Below are 23,908 nucleotides of genomic sequence, written 5' to 3'. Positions count from 1 at the left end.
GCTGCGGGCTGGGATATTCGGGCGGCTGCGGGCTGGGATATACGGGCGGCTGTGGGCTGGGATATACGGGCGGCTGCGGGCTGGGATATACGGGCGGCTGCGGGCTGTGATATACGGACGGCTGCGGGCTGGGATATACGGGTGGCAGTGGGATGGGATATACGGGCGGTGGGATGGGATATACGGGCGGTGGGATGGGATATACGGGCGGCTGTGGGATGGGATATACGAGTGGCTGTGAGATATACACGAGCGGCTGTGGGATATACACGAGCGGCTGTGGGATGGGATATATATGAGCAGCTATGGGATATATACGAGCGTCTGTGGGATGGGATATATACGAGCGGCTGTGGGATATACACGAGCGGCTGTGGGATGGGATATATATGAGCGGCTATGGGATATATACGAGCGTCTGTGGGATGGGATATATACGAGCGGCTGTGGGATATATACGGGCGGCTGTGGGATATATATGAGCGGCTGTGGGAAGGGATATACTGGCGGCTGTGGGATGGGATATACGGGCGGCTGTGTGATGGGATATACGGGCGGCTGTGGGAAGGGATATACGGGCGGCTGTGGGAAGGGATATACGGGCGGCTGTGGGATGGGATATACGGGCGGCTGTGGGATGGGATATACGAGCGGCTGTGTGATGGGATATACGGGCGGCTGTGTGATGGCATATACGGGCGGCTGTGGGAAGGGATATACGGGCGGCTGTGGGAAGGGATATACGGGCGGCTGTGGGATGGGATCTACGGGCGGCTGTGGGATGGGATATACAGGCGGCTGTGGGATGGGATATATGGACGGCTGTGGGATGGGATATACGGACGGCTGTGGGATGGGATATACGGACGGCTGTGTGTAGGGATATACGGGCGGCTGCGGGCTGGGATATACAGGCGGCTGTGTGAAGGGATATACGGGCGGCTGGGGGAAGGGATATATACGGGCGGCTGTGGGATGGGATATACGGGCGGCTGTGGGATGGGATATACGGGCGGCTGTGGGAAGGGATATACGAGCGGCTGTGGGAAAGGTTATATACGGGCGGCAGCGGGATGGGATATACGGGCGGCTGTGGGATGGTATATATACGGGCGGTTGTGGGATGTTATACATATGGAGGCTGTCGGATGGGATATATACGGGCGGCTGTGGGTTGGGATATATACGGGCGGCTGTGGGATGCGATATATACGAGCGACTGTGGGATGGGATATATAAGAGCGGCTGTGGGATGGGATATATACGAGCGGCTGTGGGATGAGATATATACAAGCAGCCGTGGAATGGGATATGTGAACGGCTGTGGGATATATACGGTCGGCTGTGGTATATATATGAGCGGCTGTGGGATGGGATATACAGGCGGCTGTGGGATGGCATCTACACGACCGGCTGTGGGATATATATATATGAGCGGCTGTGGGATATATATGAGCGGCTGTGGGATATATATGAGCGGCTGTGGGATATATATATATATGAGCGGCTGTGGGATATATATATGAGCGGCTGTGGGATATATATATGAGCGGCTGTGGGATATATATGAGCGGCTGTGGGATATATATATGAGCGGCTGTGGAATATATATGAGCGGCTGTGGGATATATATGAGCGGCTGTGGGATATATGAGCGGCTGTGGGATATATATGAGCGGCTGTGGGATATATATATGAGTGGCTGTGGGATATATATATATGAGTGGCTGTGGGATACATATATGAGCGGCTGTGGGATATATATATGAGCGGCTGCGGGATATATATGAGCCGCTGTGGGATATATATATGAGCGGCTGTGGGATATATATGAGCGGCTGTGGGATATATATATGAGCGGCTGTGGGATATATATATGAGCGGCTGTGGGATATATATATGAGCGGCTGTGGGATATATATATATGAGCGGCTGTGGGATATATATGAGCGGCTGTGGGATATAGACGAGCGTCTGTGGGATATATATATGAGCGGCTGTGGGATATATATGAGCGGCTGTGAGATCTATATATATGAGCGGCTGTGGGATATATATGAGCGGCTGTGGGATATACAGTGCCTACAAGTAGTATTCAACCCCCTGCAGATTTAGCAGGTTTACACATTCGGAATTAACTTGGCATTGTGACATTTGGACTGTAGATCAGCCTGGAAGTGTGAAATGCACTGCAGCAAAAAAAAATGTTATTTCTTTTTTTATTTTTTTTTTTTAAATTGTGAAAAGTTTATTCAGAGGGTCATTTATTATTCAGCCCCTCAAACCACAAGAATTCTGTTTGGTTCCCCTAAAGTATTAAGAAGTATTTCAGGCACAAAGAACAATGAGCTTCACATGTTTGGATTAATTATCTCTTTTTCCAGCCTTTTCTGACTAATTAAGACCCTCCCCAAACTTGTGAACAGCACTCATACTTGGTCAACATGGGAAAGACAAAGGAGCATTCCAAGGCCATCAGAGACAAGATCGTGGAGGGTCACAAGGCTGGCAAGGGGTACAAAACCCTTTCCAAGGAGTTGGGCCTACCTGTCTCCACTGTTGGGAGCATCATCCGGAAGTGGAAGGCTTATGGAACTACTGTTAGCCTTCCACGGCCTGGACAGCCTTTGAAAGTTTCCACCCGTGCCGAGGCCAGGCTTGTCCAAAGAGTCAAGGCTAACCCAAGGACAACAAGGAAGGAGCTCCGGGAAGATCTCATGGCAGTGGGGACATTGGTTTCAGTCAATACCATAAGTAACGTACTCCACCGCAATGGTCTCCGTTCCAGACGAGCCCGTAAGGTACCTTTACTTTCAAAGCGTCATGTCAAGGCTCATCTACAGTTTGCTTATGATCACTTGGAGGATTCTGAGACAGACTGGTTCAAGGTTCTCTGGTCTGATGAGACCAAGATCGAGATCTTTGGTGCCAACCACACACGTGACGTTTGGAGACTGGATGGCACTGCATACGACCGCAAGAATACCATCCCTACAGTCAAGCATGGTGGTGGCAGCATCATGCTGTGGGGCTGTTTCTCAGCCAAGGGGCCTGGCCATCTGGTCCGCATCCATGGGAAGATGGATAGCACGGCCTACCTGGAGATTTTGGCCAAGAACCTCCGCTCCTCCATCAAGGATCTTAAGATGGGTCGTCATTTCATCTTCCAACAAGACAACGACCCAAAGCACACAGCCAAGAAAACCAAGGCCTGGTTCAAGAGGGAAAAAATCAAGGTGTTGCAGTGGCCTAGTCAGTCTCCTGACCTTAACCCAATTGAAAACTTGTGGAAGGAGCTCAAGATTAAAGTCCACATGAGACACCCAAAGAACCTAGATAACTTGGAGAAGATCTGCATGGAGGAGTGGGCCAAGATAACTCCAAAGACCTGTGCTGGCCTGATCAGGTCTTATAAAAGACGATTATTAGCTGTAATTGCAAACAAGGGTTATTCCACAAAATATTAAACCTAGGGGTTGAATAATAGTTGACCCACACTTTTATGTTGAAAATTTATAAAAATTTATCTGAGCAACATAACTTGTTGGTTTGTAAGATTTATGCATCTGTTAATAAAATCCTGCTCTTGTTTGAAGTTTGCAGGCTCTAACTTATTTGCATCTTATCAAACCTGCTAAATCTGCAGGGGGTTGAAGACTATTAGTAGGCACTGTATATGAGCGGCTGTGGGATATATATGAGCGGCTGTGGGATATATATGAGCGGCTGTCGGATATATATGAGCAGCTGTGGGATACATATATGAGCGGCTGTGGGATATATATATATGAGCGGCTGTGGGATATATATATGAGCGGCTGTGCTATATATATGAGCGGCTGTGGGATATATATATATGAGCGGCTGTGGGATATATATATGAGCGGCTGTGGGATATATATGAGCGGCTGTGGGATATATATGAGCGGCTGTGGGATATATATTTGAGCGGCTGTGGGATATATATATATGAGCGGCTGTGGGATATATATGAGCGGCTGTGGGATATATATATATGAGCGGCTGTGGGATATACGGACAGCTGTGGGATATATATATGAGCGGCTGTGGGATATATCTATGAGCGGCTGTGGGATATATATATGAGCGGCTGTGGGATATATATGAGCGGCTGTGGGATATATATATGAGCGGCTGTGGGATATATATAAGCGGCTGTGGGATATATATATGAGCGGCTGTGGGATATATATATATGAGCGGCTGTGGGATATATATATGAGCGGCTGTGGGATATATATATGAGCGGCTGTGGGATATATATATGAGCGGCTGTGGGATATATATGAGCGGCTGTGGGATATATATGAGCGGCTGTGGGATATATATATAAGCGGCTGTGGGATATATATATATGAGCGGCTGTGGGATATACGGACAGCTGTGGGATATATATATGAGCGGCTGTGGGATATATATATGAGCGGCTGTGGGATATATATAAGCGGCTGTGGGATATATATATGAGCGGCTGTGGGATATATATATGAGCGGCTGTGGGATATATATATATGAGCGGCTGTGGGATATATATATGAGCGGCTGTGGGATATATATATGAGCGGCTGTGGGATATATATGAGCGGCTGTGGGATATATATGAGCGGCTGTGGGATATATATATATGAGCGGCTGTGGGATATATATGAGCGGCTGTGGGATATATATATAAGCGGCTGTGGGATATATATATATGAGCGGCTGTGGGATATACGGACAGCTGTGGGATATATATATGAGCGGCTGTGGGATATATATATGAGCGGCTGTGGGATATATATGAGCGGCTGTGGGATATATATATGAGCGGCTGTGGGATATATATGAGCGGCTGTGGGATATATATATGAGCGGCTGTGGGATATATATATATGAGCGGCTGTGGGATATATATATATGAGCGGCTGTGGGATATATCTATGAGCGGCTGTGGGATATATATATGAGCGGCTGTGGGATATATATGAGCGGCTGTGGGATATATATGAGCGGCTGTGGGATATATATATGAGCGGCTGTGGGATATATATGAGCGGCTGTGGGATATATATATATATATATATATGAGCGGCTGTGGGATATATATATGAGCGGCTGTGGGATATATATATGAGCGGCTGTGGGATATATATATATATATGAGCGGCTGTGGGATATATATATATATATGAGCGGCTGTGGGATATATATATATATATATGAGCGGCTGTGGGATATATATATATATATATGAGCGGCTGTGGGATATATATATATATATATGAGCGGCTGTGGGATATATATGAGCGGCTGTGGGATATATATATGAGCGGCTGTGGGATATATATATGAGCGGCTGTGGGATATATATATGAGCGGCTGTGGGATATATATATGAGCGGCTGTGGGATATATATATATATATATATATATATATGAGCGGCTGTGGGATATATATGAGCGGCTGTGGGATATATATATGAGCGGCTGTGGGATATATATGAGCGGCTGTGGGATATATATATATATATATATATATATATATATATGAGCGGCTGTGGGATATATATGAGCGGCTGTGGGATATATATATATGAGCGGCTGTGGGATATATATATGAGCGGCTGTGGGATATATATATGAGCGGCTGTGGGATATATATATGAGCGGCTGTGGGATATGTGTTCATAGATCAGAGATCGGGTGCTTTACGTATGCTGACCACTCAGCCTGGTGCGAGCCACTTGCAGTGTTTGATCGGCTTGCCCTGGGGGTAACAACAGCGTGATTGGATGTAGTGTGCACCTTACCCCCGGAAGTGATCTGTGTATGGCCGGCTGTATGTGGGCGGAGACCAAAACTGCCTAATCAGTGGCTTCCATTGGGGTTCAGGTCAAATCCGGGTCCCAAACTACTTTTTCAAAAGTCCGGCTGCACCGTTCTGTCCTGATCTGAAAAAGTCTACATTAAAACAAGTATCTGCCTAAAAGGAAGCTGTGCACACTACAAACAGCACAAAAATGTACAAAGTCTAATTAATACCTTCAAGGAAATATAAAAATAGATTGAAAACAAATTAAAAAGCATAACAATGCCTACAGAGCCACAGGCCTACCCTGATCAGAAGTCTCCGATACTGTCCACTCCCCATAATAAGGGCTCACAAATTGGATAGTCCTCAGATAACACCATATATCGTAAAGTACCACAGTAACCAGCAGAAACCCACAAATATAGGAGAAAATATCACAGTACCAGCACTAGGAGTGAAAAAAAAGCAGAAAGGACAGGCCAAGCGCTCATCACAAAGTGTACCTCCTGAGGAAGCTCCCTCTTGGTGGCGAAACCATATTTATGTTTATAAATATTGATAGAAAATGCAACATTTTGGTAACATTAAATAAATTATATACAGTATATGGTGTGTGTGTATATATACATATATGTGTGTATATATATATATATATATATATATATAATGTATATAAAAAAAAAATATATATATATATATATATATATATATTACATTAATTTATTACTTTTATTTATTTATTTCCCCTTATACATTTTCTGGCCATTTCTTTGCAGACAAGTATGAGAATATTAATAAAAAGGGAACCTCCAGTCTATATTCCTTAATCACTAGCCATTTTCTTCTCCGTGGCAATGCTTTCATTACCTAGTGTCATCACCATCTTGCTGACACTTGACAAATAGATTGTAAATGGAAGGATTTTTCTTCCTCTGACCTTGCATTCACGTCACGATTGACATTAATTTAGCTACATGGGCGCCTCTGACTGTAGCCCACAAGCTCCTACTAAGAGTAGCCACGCGCAACACTAGGATTTTACGGGGTGTATGTGTAAGAACCGTTGTTTGGCCATAAGGGGTGCTTTTTCAGGTGGTTTCTGGGCGTAATTGGTCTGAAAAAGATGACGTATGGACAAAACCTAAATGATAACATGTTCAAAATCTCCTGATTTGATTCAGTATGGGATGTGAGTTCCTGGCACAGAAATCCCCGCATTTATACACCTTTGATGCCATCAACGAGGTAACGGTTGTCCGAGGAATTTTCTGAATATACTTGGGCAAATCCTCAAGATCCGCTGCTGGCAGCTGCCTTTGCTATTGCTGGTGCTGTTTTAGGGTGCTCTGGTGGTATCCAATGCCAGAACGTAGACATAACTATAACCAGGACTTGGTTATAGCTGTGTCCTTTGCAATTGCTGACCAATAAGATCCTAGGTGTGATCCATGGGAGACAAGTCTGGAGATCCTGCAGGCCATGTTAGCACATTTAGGCCTCACATTAACACGAGCCACATGCAGCCGTGTGTTGAAAAACAGCTCCTGGGACACTTTCATATTCTGTAGTGACGGTCTCTTCATGGCGTTAACCACGTAGCCAGAAATTGGTCATGAGGCCATCATCGTGTCCAAGACCAAAGTGGGACTCATCGCTGACGACATACCTTCCTTCCAGCCTCCCTTGCCTGATGGCCTTTGAGATTGGTGGCTTGAGGACAATGAACACCTATAACTGGACATCTGTCTCGTAGCCCTTTGTCATACAGACGCCTTTAGAGGGTTTGTATAGTCCGTGTACGAGGCCTTAGCCTTGGTATGTGATTGCTCGGTAGAAGAATGGATCACTAATCGCCATTCTTCTAATGGGCAACACCATGAAGGAACATCACACCAGTCCTATTTCCTAGATTATGGCATGTGGTGGCATAACGTAGGGTAGCCGGACTTGATAGTCCTAGCTCCAGGTCCACTTATAGCTCTGCGTTACATTGATTTGGTCATGGAACCAGTAATGTGGAGATTTCTTTAGTGTCCCAGGAACCACTTTTCAACACAGTAGTGGCAGGCCGCATGTTGTTCGTGCTTCTATGAGGAGCCTTCGTGACCTAAACGTGCTAACGTGGCCTGCAGCATTTCCAGACTTGTCTCCAATCGAGCACAACTGGATCATCATTGACCTGTGATTACACAGGCAGCTGCCAGCATAGGATCTTGATGATTTGTCCAAGTGAATTCGGCACAGCAGAACATTCCTCAGACAACTACTCATGACTTAGGATAAGGGATAAATATTTAATAGCTGGGATTCTCACCGATGTCTCAAGCTGCCTGTTCTTTCTGCATGACTGCAATGTCTACGGGGCCGACAGAAGCAGCCAAGCTTTGTTCTCTCCTTTCGCTTTCTGTCCTATAGAATATAAATGGAGCGGCAGGACGCACGCTCCGGGGCTCTGTGACCCTGTTAGTTATAAGTCGGCATCCCTGCGATCAGATATTTATCACGAGTCCTGTACAAAGGTGAAAAATTGGCTTCAAGTTTCACGGATATCCGGAAGGGTCAGGAACTCCAATTTTTGGAGATTTGATTTGTGCAAAACGGCAGCTGACTGTCAATTTGGTTTACCTGGGGGAGGTTATAAAAGAAAGAAAAACATTATCCTCTCCTCACGCCTCACTTTACCTAGCTCTGCACTTTTCTGCCTAGTCCCTCCGACTCCGGTTTTCTCTTCTATCGTGACATCATTAAGGTCCAAGGATCGTTAGGTTTTCTAAAAATGGTAGAGATAACTGGGGAAGGAGGGACGGAGTGAGCGAGTCAGCAGAGGGACAGAGTGAGCGAGGCGGGGGAGGGATGGAGTGAGTGAGACAGCAGAGGGACGGAGTGAGCGAGGCGGGGAGGGACGAAGTGAGCGAGGCAGGGGAGGGATGGAGTGAGCGAGGCGGGGGAGGGACGGAGTGAGTGAGCTAGCCTGTCGAGGGCCGGAGTGAGCGAGGCGATGAAGGGCCGGAGTGAGCGAGCCTAGGGAGGGCCGGAGTGAGCGAGGCGGGGGAGGGCCGAGGTGAGCGAGGCGGGGGAAGAGATGGAGTGAACGAGCCAGGGAAGGGATGGAGTGAGCGAGCCGGCGGAGGGACAAGTGAGCGAGCCTGGGGAGGGCCGGAGTGAGCGAGGCTGGGGAGAGACGAAGTGAGCGAGCCTGGGGAGGGACGGAGTGAGCGAGCCTGGGGAGGAACAGAGTGAGCGAGCCTGGGGAGGAACAGAGTGAGCGAGCCTGGGGAGGAACAGAGTGAGCAAGGCGGGGGAGGACGGAGTGAGGAAGGCGGGGGAGGGCGGGGTGAAGGAGTCGGTGGAGGGGGGGTGAAGGAGTCGGTGGAGGGGGGGTGAAGGGGTCGGTGGAGGGGGGGTGAAGGAGTCGGTGGAGGGCCGGGTGAGGGAGTCGGTGGAGGGCCGGGTGAAGGAGTCGGTGGAGGGCCGGGTGAGGGAGTCGGTGGAGGGCCGGGTGATGGAGTCGGTGGAGGGCCGGGTGATGGAGTCGGTGGAGGGCCGGGTGATGGAGTCGGTGGAGGGCCGGGTGATGGAGTCGGTGGAGGGCCGGGTGATGGAGTCGGTGGAGGGCCGGGTGATGGAGTCGGTGGAGGGCCGGGTGAGGGAGTCGGTGGAGGGCCGGGTGAGGGAGCCGGTGGAGGGCCGAGTGAGGGAGCCGGTGGAGGGCCGGGTGAGGGAGCCGGTGGAGGGCCGGGTGAGGGAGCCGGTGGGGGGCCGGGTGATGGAGTCGGTGGAGGGCCGGGTGAGGGAGCCGGTGGGGGGCCAGGTGAGGGAGCCGGTGGGGGGCCGGGTGAGGGAGTCGGTGGAGGGCCGGGTGAGGGAGCCGGTGGAGGGGCGGGTGAGGGACCCAGTGGAGGGGCGGGTGAGGGAGCCAGTGGAGGGGCGGGTGAGGGAGCCGGTGGGGGGCCGGGTGAGGGAGCCGGTGGAGGGCTGGGTGAGGGAGCCGGTGGAGGGCCGGGTGAGGGAGTCGGTGGAGGAGCGGGTGGGGTAGTCGGTGGAGGGGTGGGTGGAGGGGCGGGTGGGGGAGCCGGTGGAGGGGCGGGTGAGGGAGTCGGTGGAGGGGCGGGTGAGGGAGTCGGTGGAGGGGCGGGTGAGGGAGTCGGTGGAGGGCTGGGTGAGGGAGTCGGTGGAGGAGCGGGTGGGGGAGTCGGTGGAGGGGCGGGTGGAGGGGCGGGTGGGGGAGCCGGTGGAGGGGCGGGTGAGGGAGTCGGTGGAGGGGCGGGTGAGGGAGTCGGTGGAGGGGCGGGTGAGGGAGTCGGTGGAGGAGCGGGTGGGGGAGTCGGTGGAGGGGCGGGTGGAGGGGCGGGTGGGGGAGCCGGTGGAGGGGCGGGTGAGGGAGTCGGTGGAGGGGCGGGTGAGGGAGTCGGTGGAGGGGCGGGTGGGGGAGTCGGTGGAGGGGCGGGTGGGGGAGTCGGTGGAGGGGCGGGTGGGGGAGCCGGTGGAGGGGCGGGTGGGGGAGCCGGTGGAGGGCTGGGTGAGCGAGGCAGCGGACGACCTGGCGTGGGGCTTCAGTCCCAAAACCGGTGAAGGGCGACATAAGTATTTATTTTTTTAAAACCCCTCCTTTTATTTGGCAATGCAGTTCCCAAGAAGACTGTGTTCTTTAATGTCACTTGTAGTCAGGGCGGTAAGGACATTTACTGTATTATCGAAATGTCTCACCATGCACAAAAATGTAGGCCCGGAGACCTCCGCTCTGCTACATCTGCTCTCCGCCGCCCAGCTCCGCTCTGCGTGACACTGTGGACTGGAGTAGAAACAGCGCCACCTGCAGGCGAATACACAGAATATTTTTTATAATAAGGTATCTTGGATATCAATGAATCCCATCCCTGCTTCACAAACCTCTGCCTCTGCGCTGCCGGATACATCAAGCCATATCCGTCACATGGGGACGTCCCGGGGGATATTCAATTCATGAGACTAAGTAGAAAGGTGATAACGCTGATATTTAACTCCTTATATTCCCCTATGAAACGTCCTAACGGAAATGTATTTTTCTCATTGCAGCTACCTAGACAGCTTAGATCGGATCGGAGCCGGCGACTACCAACCTACAGAGCAGGACATTCTGCGGACCAGAGTGAAGACCACCGGCATTGTAGAAACCCACTTCACCTTCAAAAACCTTCACTTCCGGTCAGTGATGAGGGATTAAGGCCACACGGGTCACACGGGCAGATATCGCTGGTACATCACATGGGGTCACATTGTGTCCTGGGGTACTGCAATTGGGACAAGCAAGATGCAAAATATCCTACTGGGTCCGACTCTTGGGACTTACAGTCCTTGGTATCATAGTGGTCACAGTACGACCCCGTTCACATGCGATCTAATAGCTGCATAGAGCGATTTTTGGCCATGTGACCTTTGCCGCAGCCAAAACTAGCCCTATGGCCCTACATTTGTTACTAAAGAATCTGCTCGCGTCAGATTTATTATTTGTGCTTTTTGTGTTATGAGTCCTGTTGAGCAATAGTCTATAAATCTAAATAGACATATATTTTTTCCTTTGCATTTTATGTCACTTTATATATAAAAATCTTGAAATCTTCCATTAATCACTGTGACCACTAAACCTCACCTCAGGTCACAGTTTATTTCATTTCCCCTCTCTGCACAGCGTCCTCTGCACAAGTTACAGCTTACTTCATCCCTCTCTCCACACAATGTCCTCTGCACAGGTCACAGTTCACTTCATCCCTCTCTCTGCACACCTCTTAGCTTAATTCATTCTCCTGTCACTATAGTTTCCTCTGCACAAGTCACAGCTTACTTCATCCCTCTCTCTGCACAGTCTCCTCTGCATAGGTCACAGCTTACTTCATCCCCCCCACTCCACAGTGTCATCAGCGCAGGTCACAGCTTACTTCATCCCCCTCTCTCCACAGTGTCATCTGCGCAGGTCACAGCTTACTTCATCCCCCTCTCTCCACAGTGTCATCTGCACAGGCCACAGCTTACTTCATCCCCCTCTCCTCACAGTGTCATCTGCGCAGGTCACAGCTTACTTCTCCCCCCTCTCCACAGTGTCATCTGTGCAGGTCACAGCTTACTTTTCCCCCCTCTCCACAGTGTCATCTGTGCAGGTCACAGCTTACTTCATCCCCCTCTCCGCGCAGTGTCATCTGCACAGGCCACAGCTTACTTCATCCCCCTCTCCCCACAATGTCATCTGTGCAGGCCACAGCTTACTTCATCCCCCTCTCCCCACAGTGTCATCTGCGCAGGTCACAGCTTACTTCTCCCCCCTCTCCACAGTGTCATCTGCACAGGTCACAGCTTACTTCATCCCCCTCTCCCCACAGTGTCATCTGCGCAGGTCACAGCTTACTTCATCCCCCTCTCCGCACAGTGTCATCTGCACAGGTCACAGCTTACTTCATCCCCCTCTCCGCACAGTGTCATGTGCGCAGGTCACAGCTTACTTCATCCCCCTCTCCACACAGTGTCATCTGCGCAAGTCACAGCTTACTTCAGCCCCCTCTCCCCACATTGTCATCTGCGCAGGTCACAGCTTACTTCATCCCCCTCTCCCCACAGTGTCATCTGCGCAAGTCACAGCTTACTTCATCCCCTCTCCCCACAGTGACATCTGCGCAGGTCACAGCTTACTTCTCCCCCCTCTCTCCACATTGTCATCTGCGCAGGTCACAGCTTACTTCATCCTCCTCTCCCCACAGTGACATCTGTGCAGGTCACAGCTTACTACACCCCCCTCTCTCCACAGTGACATCTGCGCAGGTCACAGCTTACTTCTCCCCCCTCTCCACAGTGTCATCTGCGCAGGTCACAGCTTACTTCTCCCCCCTCTCCGCACAGTGTCATCTGTGCAGGTCACAGCTTACTACACCCCCCTCTCTGTACAGTGTCATCTGCGTGGGTCGGGCCTTGTGCACACGTGGAGTGAATATAGGCTTCATACTCAAGTTTTACAGTTTATATTCCCTTCACATGCATGGATTAACATGTTCAAAAATACACATCAATGAAATATTATTGAGACTATAACTCTACAGTGCCTTGAAAAAATATTCATACCCTCTGAACTTTTCCATATTTTTTTCACGCTTCATCCACAAACATGAATATATTTAATTGCGATTTTATGAGATATACCAATATTAAGGAGCAAATATTTATGAAGTGTTAAAGAAATGACACCCCCAGTCTCAAGTCTTTTGCAGGTTTCCGCCAGGATTTCCCTGTATTTAGCTCCATCTATCTTTTCATTAACTCTGATCAGCTTCCCTGCCCCTGCTGAAGAAAAGTCTCCCCACAGCATGTCCTGCCACCACCATGTGTGACGGTGGGAATGGTGTTTTCAGGGTGATGTGCAATGTTAGTTTTCTATGCTACGTTGGTCTCATCTGAGCAAGGCATCTTCTTCCTCCTGCTGGGTGTGTCCCCTGCATATGTTCATAGTTTTAAGGTTGAATGCAGACTTAAGTCCATCTAGATCAACATGTAAAAACTAACATATTAATCCAGAGGAAGGCAAAAACCCCATGAGACAGACGCAAAGCTCCATATTAGGGGAAAAATTCCTTCCCGACTTCACATACGGCAGTCAGACTAATTCCCTGGATCAGCGCCCCATCACAGAATCTAGGGCACATAACCTGTAATATTATATTTTAAGAAAGTCTTCCAGTCCTCTCTAGAATTTTAATAGTGAATCAACCATTACAACATCGTGTGGCAGAGAGTTACATAGTCTCACTGCTCTTACAGTAAAGAATCTGCTTCTGTGATTATAATGAAACCTACTTCCCTCTAGACGTAGAGGATGCCCTTTTGTCCGCGTCATAAGCCTTGGTGTAAAAGAACATTACAAAGATCTCTGTACTGTCCCCTCATATATTCGTAAACTATCATAAGATCACCCCTAAGCCTTTGTTTTTTCCAAACAAGTTTAATAACTTATCTTCTTATTGCAGTCCACCCATTCCTTTAGTATCCCTGGTTGCTCTTCTCTATGCACCTGCTCTAGTTGATTTATGTCCTCTGTCCAAGTGCATTTATCCACATTACAGTTCAATTGCCGTTTCTCAGCCCAAGCCTGTAGCTTACATAATTCCTTCTGTAATATGAAATTATCCTCCTATGTATTGATTATCTTGCAGAGATTAGTACCATCTGTAAATATTTAAATTCTACTCTGTATACTCCCTGCAAGTTCATTAATGAATATTTTAATAAGAAGAGGGCACAATGCTGACCCCTGTGATCATCAACTGTTAACTTACTCAGTCTGAGTGTGCTCCAATAGGAACCACCCTTTGTTTCCCATCACTGAGCCAGTTCGTAGCCAATTTATTCCCATTATTACCAGTTTATGTATCAACATTTTGTGTGGCACAGAATCAAACACCTTTGAAAAGTCCATATAGACAACATCAACTGCATTTCCCTGGTCCAGCCTGGAACGTACCTCCTCATAGAAGCTGATCAGATTAGTTTCACAGGACCGATCTTTCATAAGCCCATGTTGATACTTGGTCAGGAGATTATTCTTCTTGAGATACTCCAGGCTAGCATGTCTTGGGAAACCCTTAAAGAATTTACCCACAGAGGAGATTAAATTTAGCAGATTGACCTTTCCCTCATCCTCGTCCACCATTTCACCCAGACTAGTTTTGAGGGGGCCAACACTATCATATTTGAGTTTCTTACTGTATATATAGTTGAAGAATATTTTTGGATTATTTTTACTTTCTTCGGCAATGAATCTCTCTGTCTCAATATTTGCTGCCTTGATTTGCTTTTTACAGAATTTTTAATTTTGTATAATTAATGCCTCATCCCTAGTGATGGGCGAGCGTACTCAACACTACTCGGTACCCGACCAAGCTTTGGGGTGCTTGAGACACGCGAATCTCAATTTACCGTAGTATTTTGCTAATGGAGCACCATGCTCGAGCCCCCGCGCCAACTACTATACATGTAGGGATTGCCTGCTAATCACAGTAATGCTGTAGCCATTTTGGCTACTGGCATTACTGTGATTGGCTGGCCACATAGCATCATCAAGTCAATATAAGACCTGGTGACGCCATTATTGGCGCACTGTACTCGGAAATAGTGTAGGGAGAGTTTCTGGTGGAGAATGGACAATGTCTTATAGCATTATAGTACCTGCTGCTGCAACGTTCAACCATCAGTCCTTTTCAGGACCAATTGAAATAGATTCTATTCTATACTAATATCGCCCTTAGTCTGCAGTTAGTGTAGGGGTAACTTCTGGAATAGGAATAGTGTATTAGAGGCAAGTAGGCAGGGATTCTAGCCTTACAGACCTTGCTGCTGCTACGTTAACCTAAAATTCCTTTTCAGGGCTAATTCAGATCTATTCTATTCAATAATAATACCACTCCTTAGCTGCATTTAGTGTAGGGCAAGCTGCTGGAGAAGGGTTAGTGTATTAGAGACAGGGCTTCTAACCTTACAGACCTTGCTGTTGCTTGGTTAACCCAAAATTCCTTTTTAGGGCTTATTCAGATCTTTTTTATTCTATAATAATACCACTCCTTAGCTGCAATTAGTGTAGGGCAAGCTGCTGGAGAACGGATAGTGTATTAGAGACAAGGATTCTAACCTTACAGACCTTGCTGCTGCAAGATAAAGCCAAAACTCCTTTTCAGGACATCTATTCTATTCCCTATTAATTCCACTGTTAGCTCGATTCAATGTATGGATAGCTGCTGGAGGAGGGATAGTTTTGGATTAGAGGCATGTAGGCAGGGTATATTGCTTTACAGTCCATCTGTAGGTATACTGCTTCTGCAACCTAACTGAATTGGTCAGGGAATGGGCTATGTTATGCAACACTTGCTGGTGAAAAGCGGGGATGGCACACCGGCAAATATAGTGGTGGTTGGGGATCGAGTACTGCCGCCATGAGGTTGCGGAAAGTCCACCAACCTAAATGGCAACATTTCCAGGGCAAGCAGTCAGGTTATAGCACTGTACTTTTTTCATCTCCACCTGGTCCACATGAAACGTTTCATCTATAATTGGAGAAGCGAGCGTTTGAGTAGACACAGAAGCGGGATGATTATGCAGAGTCTGGTGTCATCGCCGCTCATCATGTGGGTTGACTCCTGAAAATTTTGGAGAACCTCACAGATGCCATAGATCCATGCCCTCTCATTGGTTAGGTGCGGATGCTGACCAGAATACCGACAGATATGTTGTAGCTGGTATTCAAAGGAACACCTAACCTTTGCCCTGAGAACTTGCCGTGTGAGGGTGCTCTGGGCACACCTTCTCCCCGTCAAGCGCCTGGATTCGAGCCCTTGAGTCTGTGGTCGGCTTCTCAGTCCGTCGGATCTCAGTAAATTCACCTTTTATTTGGGTGCTTACTTTTTTATCCTTGCTTTGGTTTTATTAGGGTAACAGTTGTATTCATGTACTTGTTTGCCTGCCCAATCACATTTCGGGTGCAGCTTTACATACTTTGCTTCTGCTGATATTTCTTGCTGGTGATATTCTCATTTTGACGTCCAGCCATATTGCTGTTAGTTTCTGCCAGTCAGTGGAGACCAACAAGGATATTTATCTCTGCTGTTTAGGTTTTCCACACTGCACCTATCTTTTGTTTGTTGTCAGTAAGTAAGCATTATATTCTTTAGCAATATTCACCTTTCTTTTATTTTGTATTTGTTATTTGTATTACTCACTCTGCGGTCACTTTCTACTTCAGCAAACCTTTCCTTCTGTAGTAAATTTGCACTCTGCTCTGCCCTCTCGTTCCTTAGGAGGAACGGGAAGTATGCTCGATGGCCAATCAGGCAGCATAGGTCCTAGTTGCCATCATTTAGTCTGTGGTCAGGGCAGGAAGCACTAGGGACTGTAAGGTTGGGATCTCTAATCTGTACATGAACCGGCAGGTCAGTTGCAGTTTTTAGTGTGTTATCTTTACCCTTTTGTGAGTTGTATGAGCATAACTCTCCCTCGGGCCACCCCACTACCTCTTCTTGCCAGTTTCAGTGCTGCTGACCCCACCACCTCTGCTCTTCATGTCACTTTGCCAGGTTGGGCGAGTGACTTCATCGTCCACCACCTCGTCTTCCACTTTCGCACTCTGGTCCTTCTCCTGACTTGTTGACTTAACAACATCACTTGCTGGCAAATGTGTCTCATAATCGACCGCTTGAGACACTAATTGCCGTTGCACACCTTCGTCTTCTTCTTACCGTGGCTGCTCAAATATTTGGGCATCACTACACATAATCTTCTCATGTCCCTCTTGAAACGTGCAGGGCGAGAGGCCGAAATCAATCAATCAATGGAAATGTAAAACCTTGCTCATCGGAGTGTCCAAGTGTGGGATCACTTGTCTCCTAGGATTTGCCATGGTATGAGGAAGGAGGATCAGATTGAGGATTATGTGGTCCAGACTGTTGGCTACGGAGACTGGACTGTGTGGAAGACAGGGTGGTGGTGGAAAAAGAGGCTGGAACATTATCTATTCTCAATGCTCTTGCTTCGAGTGTTGTCCTCGGATAGGAAGTTAAGTCTCATGGATGACCATGTTTTTTGGGCTCCTTACTGAAAACTGTATGGTGTAATTTTTTTAGCGCTAACTTATGACCCTCAATTTTTGAGTGAGGGACGCCTGAAGGCCCTTCAAAAGTTGAGTGAGGGCCGGCTTTTAGCCCTCCAAAAATTTGGAGAGAAGGCTACACTGAGGCAGTGCTTACTGCTTGTGACTGATATGGACGATGTGCGCGGAGATAACAGTTTGGAGATGGAAAAGGAGGGGGTGTAGTAGGTGGGGGAAACCCTGATAGAATTAGGGCCCACAATCCTCGGCATTGGTTGCATGTGTACTGTCCCAGTGTATGACTCAACAAGGTTTACCCAGTGTGCCATCAGGCAAATATAGCAATTTTGACCACAAATAGTTGTTCACATGTTGGTTAAGTGGACCTTCCCAGTAACTGCGTTGGTGAGGGCACGCTTGATGTTATAGGACATGTGCTGATGTATGGGTGGGACAGCACATCTGTGAAAAATAGGGGCGGCCGGGGAACGAGAAGCGAGGGAAGGCCAATGAGGTTGCAGAAAGTCTCAGTGTCCACAAGCCTGATATGCAACTTTTCCAGGTCAAGCAGTCGGGAAATGTGCCCGTTTAGTGTTTGGACCTGTGGAGGGGTGGGTGACTGTGTATTTACATCTGCGTTCCAAGGCCTGGGGTAAGGACAGCTAAACGCTGACCTGGAACAAAGAATTGGAGAATGTTGTTGACGGTGCTTGTGAATGTGCAACAACAGGTGCAGGGCGAGAGGCATCCTCGCCCACATCCTGTAGAGGGGTTTGGGAAGCACGTAGCACAAGGGAAGAGGTAGTGGTGTCACCTGAAGACACTGATTGTGGACCCAGGTGTACAGCCCACCTAGTCGGGTGCTTTGATGACATGTGCCTGAGCATGCTGATGGTGGACAGGCTGATAATGTTCAGGCCCCTTCTGATCTTGGTACGGCACAGATCGTTCCCACTTTATTTAAACAAAGCGCCAAACTGGGGAATACCTAACCCCGTGACCAAGGAACCTGAGCGTATGGTTTGTTTGGGAAACAGTTGCCTGCCTTCTCCCTCTGGCCACCCCACTGCCTCTGATGGCCCTCTCAAAATTCAGTGAGGGTCGCCTGATGACACTATAAAAATTGAGGTCCCTTGATGGCCCTCTAAAAATTGATTGAGGGTCGCCTGACGGCCCTCTAAAAATTATGAGTAATAGCTACCTTGAGTAGTGGCCTCAAGGACTCCTTGTTGTTGGTCGCAGAAGTCCCACTCCTTCTAAAGGTAAATGTTTTCTGAGGTCCTACTCTACGTGTCTTCCAGGGCGTATTGGAGATCCTCCTTATAATTTTTGTCAGCCCTTGGACATAGTGCATACGCTTTACCAGTCTAGGAGTCTCGCTCCTTATAAATGGGGAAAAAATGTTTTCTGAGGCCATCCTCTATGTGTATTCCAGGGTGTATTGCAATCTCTCCTTTCAATTTTTGATAGGCTTTGCACTTGGTGCATAGGTTTCATCAAGTGACCCCTAACTTGTATATTTGATATACCGTCCGGCCTATTGGTTAATATTAGGTCTACCAGTGCCCCCCTTTTTATTGGGTCTTGAACCAGTTCTGAAAGGTAATGGTTTTTCAATGTTGTGAAAAACCTGTTTCCTTTGCTGGACCTGAAGGTTTCTGCTCCCTAATTTATTTCAGGGTAGTTGAAGTCCCCCATAATAATGACTTGATTCACTGTTTCATCTCTTTGCTGACTGAGGATATTTTCCTCCCGTTTACATTATATTTGGAGACTTATAACAAAGCGCTATCAGTATTTTATTTTTCTTTCTCCCTCCACTTATCTCCACCCATAGAGATTCTACATTTTCATTAGCCTCATATATATATTATTGCATAGGATGGGTTTTAGGGAAGATTTTACATATAAACACACCTCCCCCTCACTTATTTGTGCGGTCATTCCTGAACAGATTGTATCCCTGTAAATTAACAGCCCTCGTCCAGCCAAGTCTCCGTTATCGTCACGATATCATCATTTTTTTTCCAACGATATTCATTCTAATTCCACCATCTTGTTGGTGAGGCTTCTGGTACTAGTTGAAATGCACTTTATATATTTCTCTGTTCTTGCTTAGTGTATTGACTCTCCCAACCCTCCCCCACCAAATTCATAACTTATGCCCATCTGCACTATCGTCCCCTCCTGTACAGTAATTGCCCTCCCCCCAGTCCCTAGTTTACATGTTCCTCCAACTTTGTAGCCATTTTCACCCCATTTTTACCCCAGCACAGCTGCACCTATGCCATTGAGGTGCAGCCCATCCCTAGCGTAGAGTCTGTAGCCAACAGAAAAGTTGGCTTAGTTCTCCAGAAATCCAAAACCCTCTTTCATACACCAACTCCTGAGAGCTACTTATTTACTTCTCTAAGCTCCCACTAACTTTCTGGCATGGCACGTGGTACATGTAGTATTTTATAAAACACCACCTTCAAGGTCCTTGCCGTCAGCTTACAGCCTAATTCACTGAAATCATATTTAAGGATCTTCCACCTACCTCTAACTTTGTCATTTGTGCTGATGTGCACCATGACCATTGGGTCTTCACCAGCCCCTCCCAATAATCTCACTTGTGTGGTACATGATACAGGCAGTATTTTAGAAACCACCACCTTCAAGAGCCTTGCCTTCAGCTTACAGCCTAATTCACTAAAATCATATTTAAGGACCTTCCATCTACCTCTAACTTTGTCATTTGTGCTGATGTACACCGTAACCTCTGGGTCCTCACCAATCTCTCACAATATTCTGGCTTTTTACAAACTGAAAACGGGATTTCTTTTGACTTGCTTTCAAAAATGTCTTTCTTTTTGTTACTCTTCCATAAAGGCCAGGTATGTGGTGTATACGACTATTAGTTTTCCTGTGGACAGATTCTTCTACCTGAGCTGTGGATCTCTGTGGATCCTCCAGTGACCATGAACCTCTTGGCTTCTTCTCTAATCAGTGTTTTCCTTGCTTGAGATGTCAGGTTAGGTGGACGGCCATGTCTTGGTAGGTTCCAGTTGTGCCGTACTTCTTCCATGTTTGGATTATGGATTGAACAGTACTACGTGAGATGTTTGATGCTTGGGCTGTTTTTTGGGGTCTTTTTTTATAACCTAACCCTGCTTTACTGTTCTCCACAACTTTATCCCTGACCTGTCTGGTGTGTTCCTTGGTTTTCATGATGCGGTTTCATCCATAATGTTCTCAAATAAACCTGTGCGGCCTTCACACATCAGCTGTAGTTATAGTGAGAATAACGTATACACAGGTGGACGTAGTTTAATATTTAGGTGACCTGTGGAGACAATTGGTCACTCGGGGTTTTATTTAGGCATATCCAACTACAGGGGGTTGAATACAAATTCACGTCACAATTTTCAGATTTATATTTGTTTAATATTTAGAAAACCATGTATCATGTCCTTTACACTTCACAAATGCTTGCTACTTTAGTGATGGTATATCACATAAAATCCCAATAAAATACATTTATTTTTGTGAGTGGAAAACCTCATGGGTATGAATTATTTTTCAAAGCACTATATGTATATATCTTATTAGCACTGTTAGATGGAAGTTAAAAAAAAATGTGTTCCTGATTCAATATTCGCCCCCAAAAATATCCCCGCCCCCCTCCCCCCCGAGGAAAGATGATTTGGGTTCCAGAGGTTTTGCCAGTTTTGTAATATATGGAGACTGCGCCTTTCAAGCAGGATTTGTGCCATCAGACATAGTATATGTGTCATTAGCTGGGTGTAATCATCGTCGCCCGACACATTAAATGATCCTAAACGTCTCCTAAATTATCTTCCCTTCTGCACTTTGTAGAAAAAAGGAGGCAAGATTAACCCATCACAGTAATGGTAGAACAAAGTATGATGTGTGATTGTTCTTGACCTTCACTTAGCATAGGCGCTGCTGCCCTCTAGTGGCCAAAAGATATATTTTTTTTTCAATGAGTTTTTTTGACCCCCCTCTTTAGGCTGTTTGATGTCGGGGGACAGCGATCAGAACGGAAGAAGTGGATTCACTGTTTTGAAGACGTGACAGCGATCATCTTTTGCGTGGCCCTCAGCGGGTACGATCAGGTCCTTCATGAAGATGAGACCACGGTAAGTGTTAGATGTTATAGAAGTTTAATTGAAAATATATAATTTTGGGTCTGTTAGCAGCTTCAGGATTGACTTAAAGGGGTTGTTCCTTTTCAATCATATTTCTCCACTGACTGCAGTTTCCTGTAAAAACAAACAAACCACAATGTTCTCACCTTCTCCAGTAACACCGGCAAGTCTCCACCACTGTGCCGGTGCATGACAGCAGCGCCACACCTCCCTGACAGCATGGGACCTAACCAGAGAGCTCAGCAGCTCTAGCGGGGTGTTCCCATGCGGAGAAATGTAGTTGAAATTGCAGCATTGTGGCTAAGTGGTTAGCACTGTAGATGGTGGCTCGGTGGTTGGCACTGTACACGGTGGCTCTGTGGTTGGCACTGTACACGGTGGCTTGGTGGTTGACACTGTACACGGTAGCTCGGTGGTTGGCACTGTACACGGTGACTCAGTGGTTGGCACTGTACAAGGTGTCTCAGTGGTTGACACTGTAAACGGTGGCTCAGTGGTTGGCACTGTACACAGTGACTCAGTGGTTGGCACTGTACAAGGTGTCTCAGTGGTTGACACTGTAAACGGTGGCTCAGTGGTTGGCACTGTACAGTTTCTCAGTGGTTGGCACGGTGGCTCAGTGGTTGGCACTATACACTCTGGCGCTGTGGTTCGCATTCTACACAGTGGCTCAGTGGTTGGCGCTGTACATGGTGGCTTAGTTGGCACTTCACGGTGGCTCATTGGTTAGCACTTCACACAGTGGCTCAGTGGTTATCACTGTACACGGTGGCTCAGTGGTTAACACTACACGGTGGCTCAGCGGTTGTACACAGTGACTCAGTGGTTGGCACTGTACATGGTGGCTCAGTGGTTAGCAGTATACAAGGTGGCTTAGTGGTTGCTGCTGTACATGGTGGCTTAGTGGTTGCTGCTGTACATGGTGGCTGGTTAGCACTTCACACGGTGGCTCAGTGGTTAGCACTGTACACGGTGGCTCAGTGGTTGGTACTGTACACGGTGGCTCAGTGGTTGGCACTGTACATGGTGGCTCAGTGGTTGGCAGTATACAAGGTGGCTTAGTGGTTGGCACTGTACACGGCGGCTTAGTGTTTGATGCTGTACACGGTGGCTCAGTGGTTAGCACTGCAGTCTTGCAGGGCTGGTTTGTGTTCACATCCCATTAAGAACAACATCTGCGAGGAGTTTGTATAAAAGACATCTGAATAGGGAATTTAGATTGTGAGCCCCAATGGTGACAGCGCTGATTATGTCTGTAAAGTGCGGTGGAATATGATGGCGCTGTATAAGCAATGCATAATAAATAAGGGAACAACCCCTTTAAATACTGCACACCGGCCTGAGGCAATGGTCCGCATCCAGCGTCTTGCACGTCCTAATGATTTCACCTAATGACTGGTTACTTTTGTGCAACTTCTATAAATTCAGGAGAAATGAAATAATCGTTGCTGTATATATTTAATATTGTGTCACATGTATGGCGGTCACAGAAAGACGGCATAACCACAAATAACCACAAACGTGTTAGCCATCAATCGAATTTATTACATCTTGGTGAAAAAAATAAATCAATCTATTTTCATGCAATTTATTTTTTTCAAGACATAATGGTGAGGTTATCAGCAAAAAAGACCAAAAACCTGAGCAAAAAGCACTGATGTTCTCAGGAGTCTCCCTAGTTACATTATCTCCATTGCTGCTGATTTAGGGCAGTAGTAGATGATCTGGTATTTCCCAGCACCTACCGTGTGTGGAAATCCGTCCTCTGCCGGTAATGTCTCTTTAGCAGTCACTTAATAATTCAATATAAATTGAATGTAATAATACAGTGTCTGTGGGGACGCAGTGTTCATGGATCTCCTGCTCCTGCAGCGGTCACAGGCTTTTGTCTCTCTTACAGTAGCCTTCCCACGTCAGTAGATATATACGTGTGTGTGTGTGTATATATACTGTATGTGTATTATATATATATATATATATATATATATAAAATATAATGTGTGTGAAAAAGGTATTGAACACATCACCAGTTTGCTAGGTTGCAGAAATTCAGAAATTCTCTTCCAGCGCATGTGTAAGATTATTGATAAATGCTTACACGCATGTGTTAATGAAACCTTATGTACTAACTAGCTGTAGTACCCAGGCGTTGCCCGGGATAGTAACTGTCTCTGTGTGTCTGTCTCTGTGTGTGTCTCTTTCCCTGTCTGTGTCTGTCTACCTCTGTCTCTTTGACTGTCCGTCTGCCACTGTCTGTCTCTTTGACTGTCTCTTTCCCTGTCCGTCTCTCTCTCTCTTTCCCTGTCTCTGTTTGTCTCTCTCTATCTCTTTCCCTGTCTCTGTCTGTCTCTC

The 23,908-nt window shown here is 47.3% G+C and overlaps 1 protein-coding gene across 1 annotated transcript in view; it reads left to right on the top strand.

Annotated features, from left to right (window-relative positions):
• Positions 1-23,908, top strand: part of GNAO1 (G protein subunit alpha o1) — a 141,015-nt gene that overhangs the window by 80,004 nt on the left and 37,103 nt on the right. Inside the window, exons 4-5 of the mRNA XM_075325429.1 lie at positions 10,868-10,996; positions 21,418-21,547. Of these exons, the coding sequence (XP_075181544.1) occupies positions 10,868-10,996; positions 21,418-21,547 (259 nt within the window). The remainder of the gene's footprint in view (positions 1-10,867; positions 10,997-21,417; positions 21,548-23,908) is intronic.

This window comes from Anomaloglossus baeobatrachus, chromosome 10 (genome assembly GCF_048569485.1).
Source record: "Anomaloglossus baeobatrachus isolate aAnoBae1 chromosome 10, aAnoBae1.hap1, whole genome shotgun sequence".
Lineage (NCBI taxonomy): Eukaryota > Metazoa > Chordata > Amphibia > Anura > Aromobatidae > Anomaloglossus > Anomaloglossus baeobatrachus.
The sequence above is the reverse complement of the archived record's forward strand: the minus strand, read 5'-3'. Positions and strand labels throughout refer to the sequence as shown.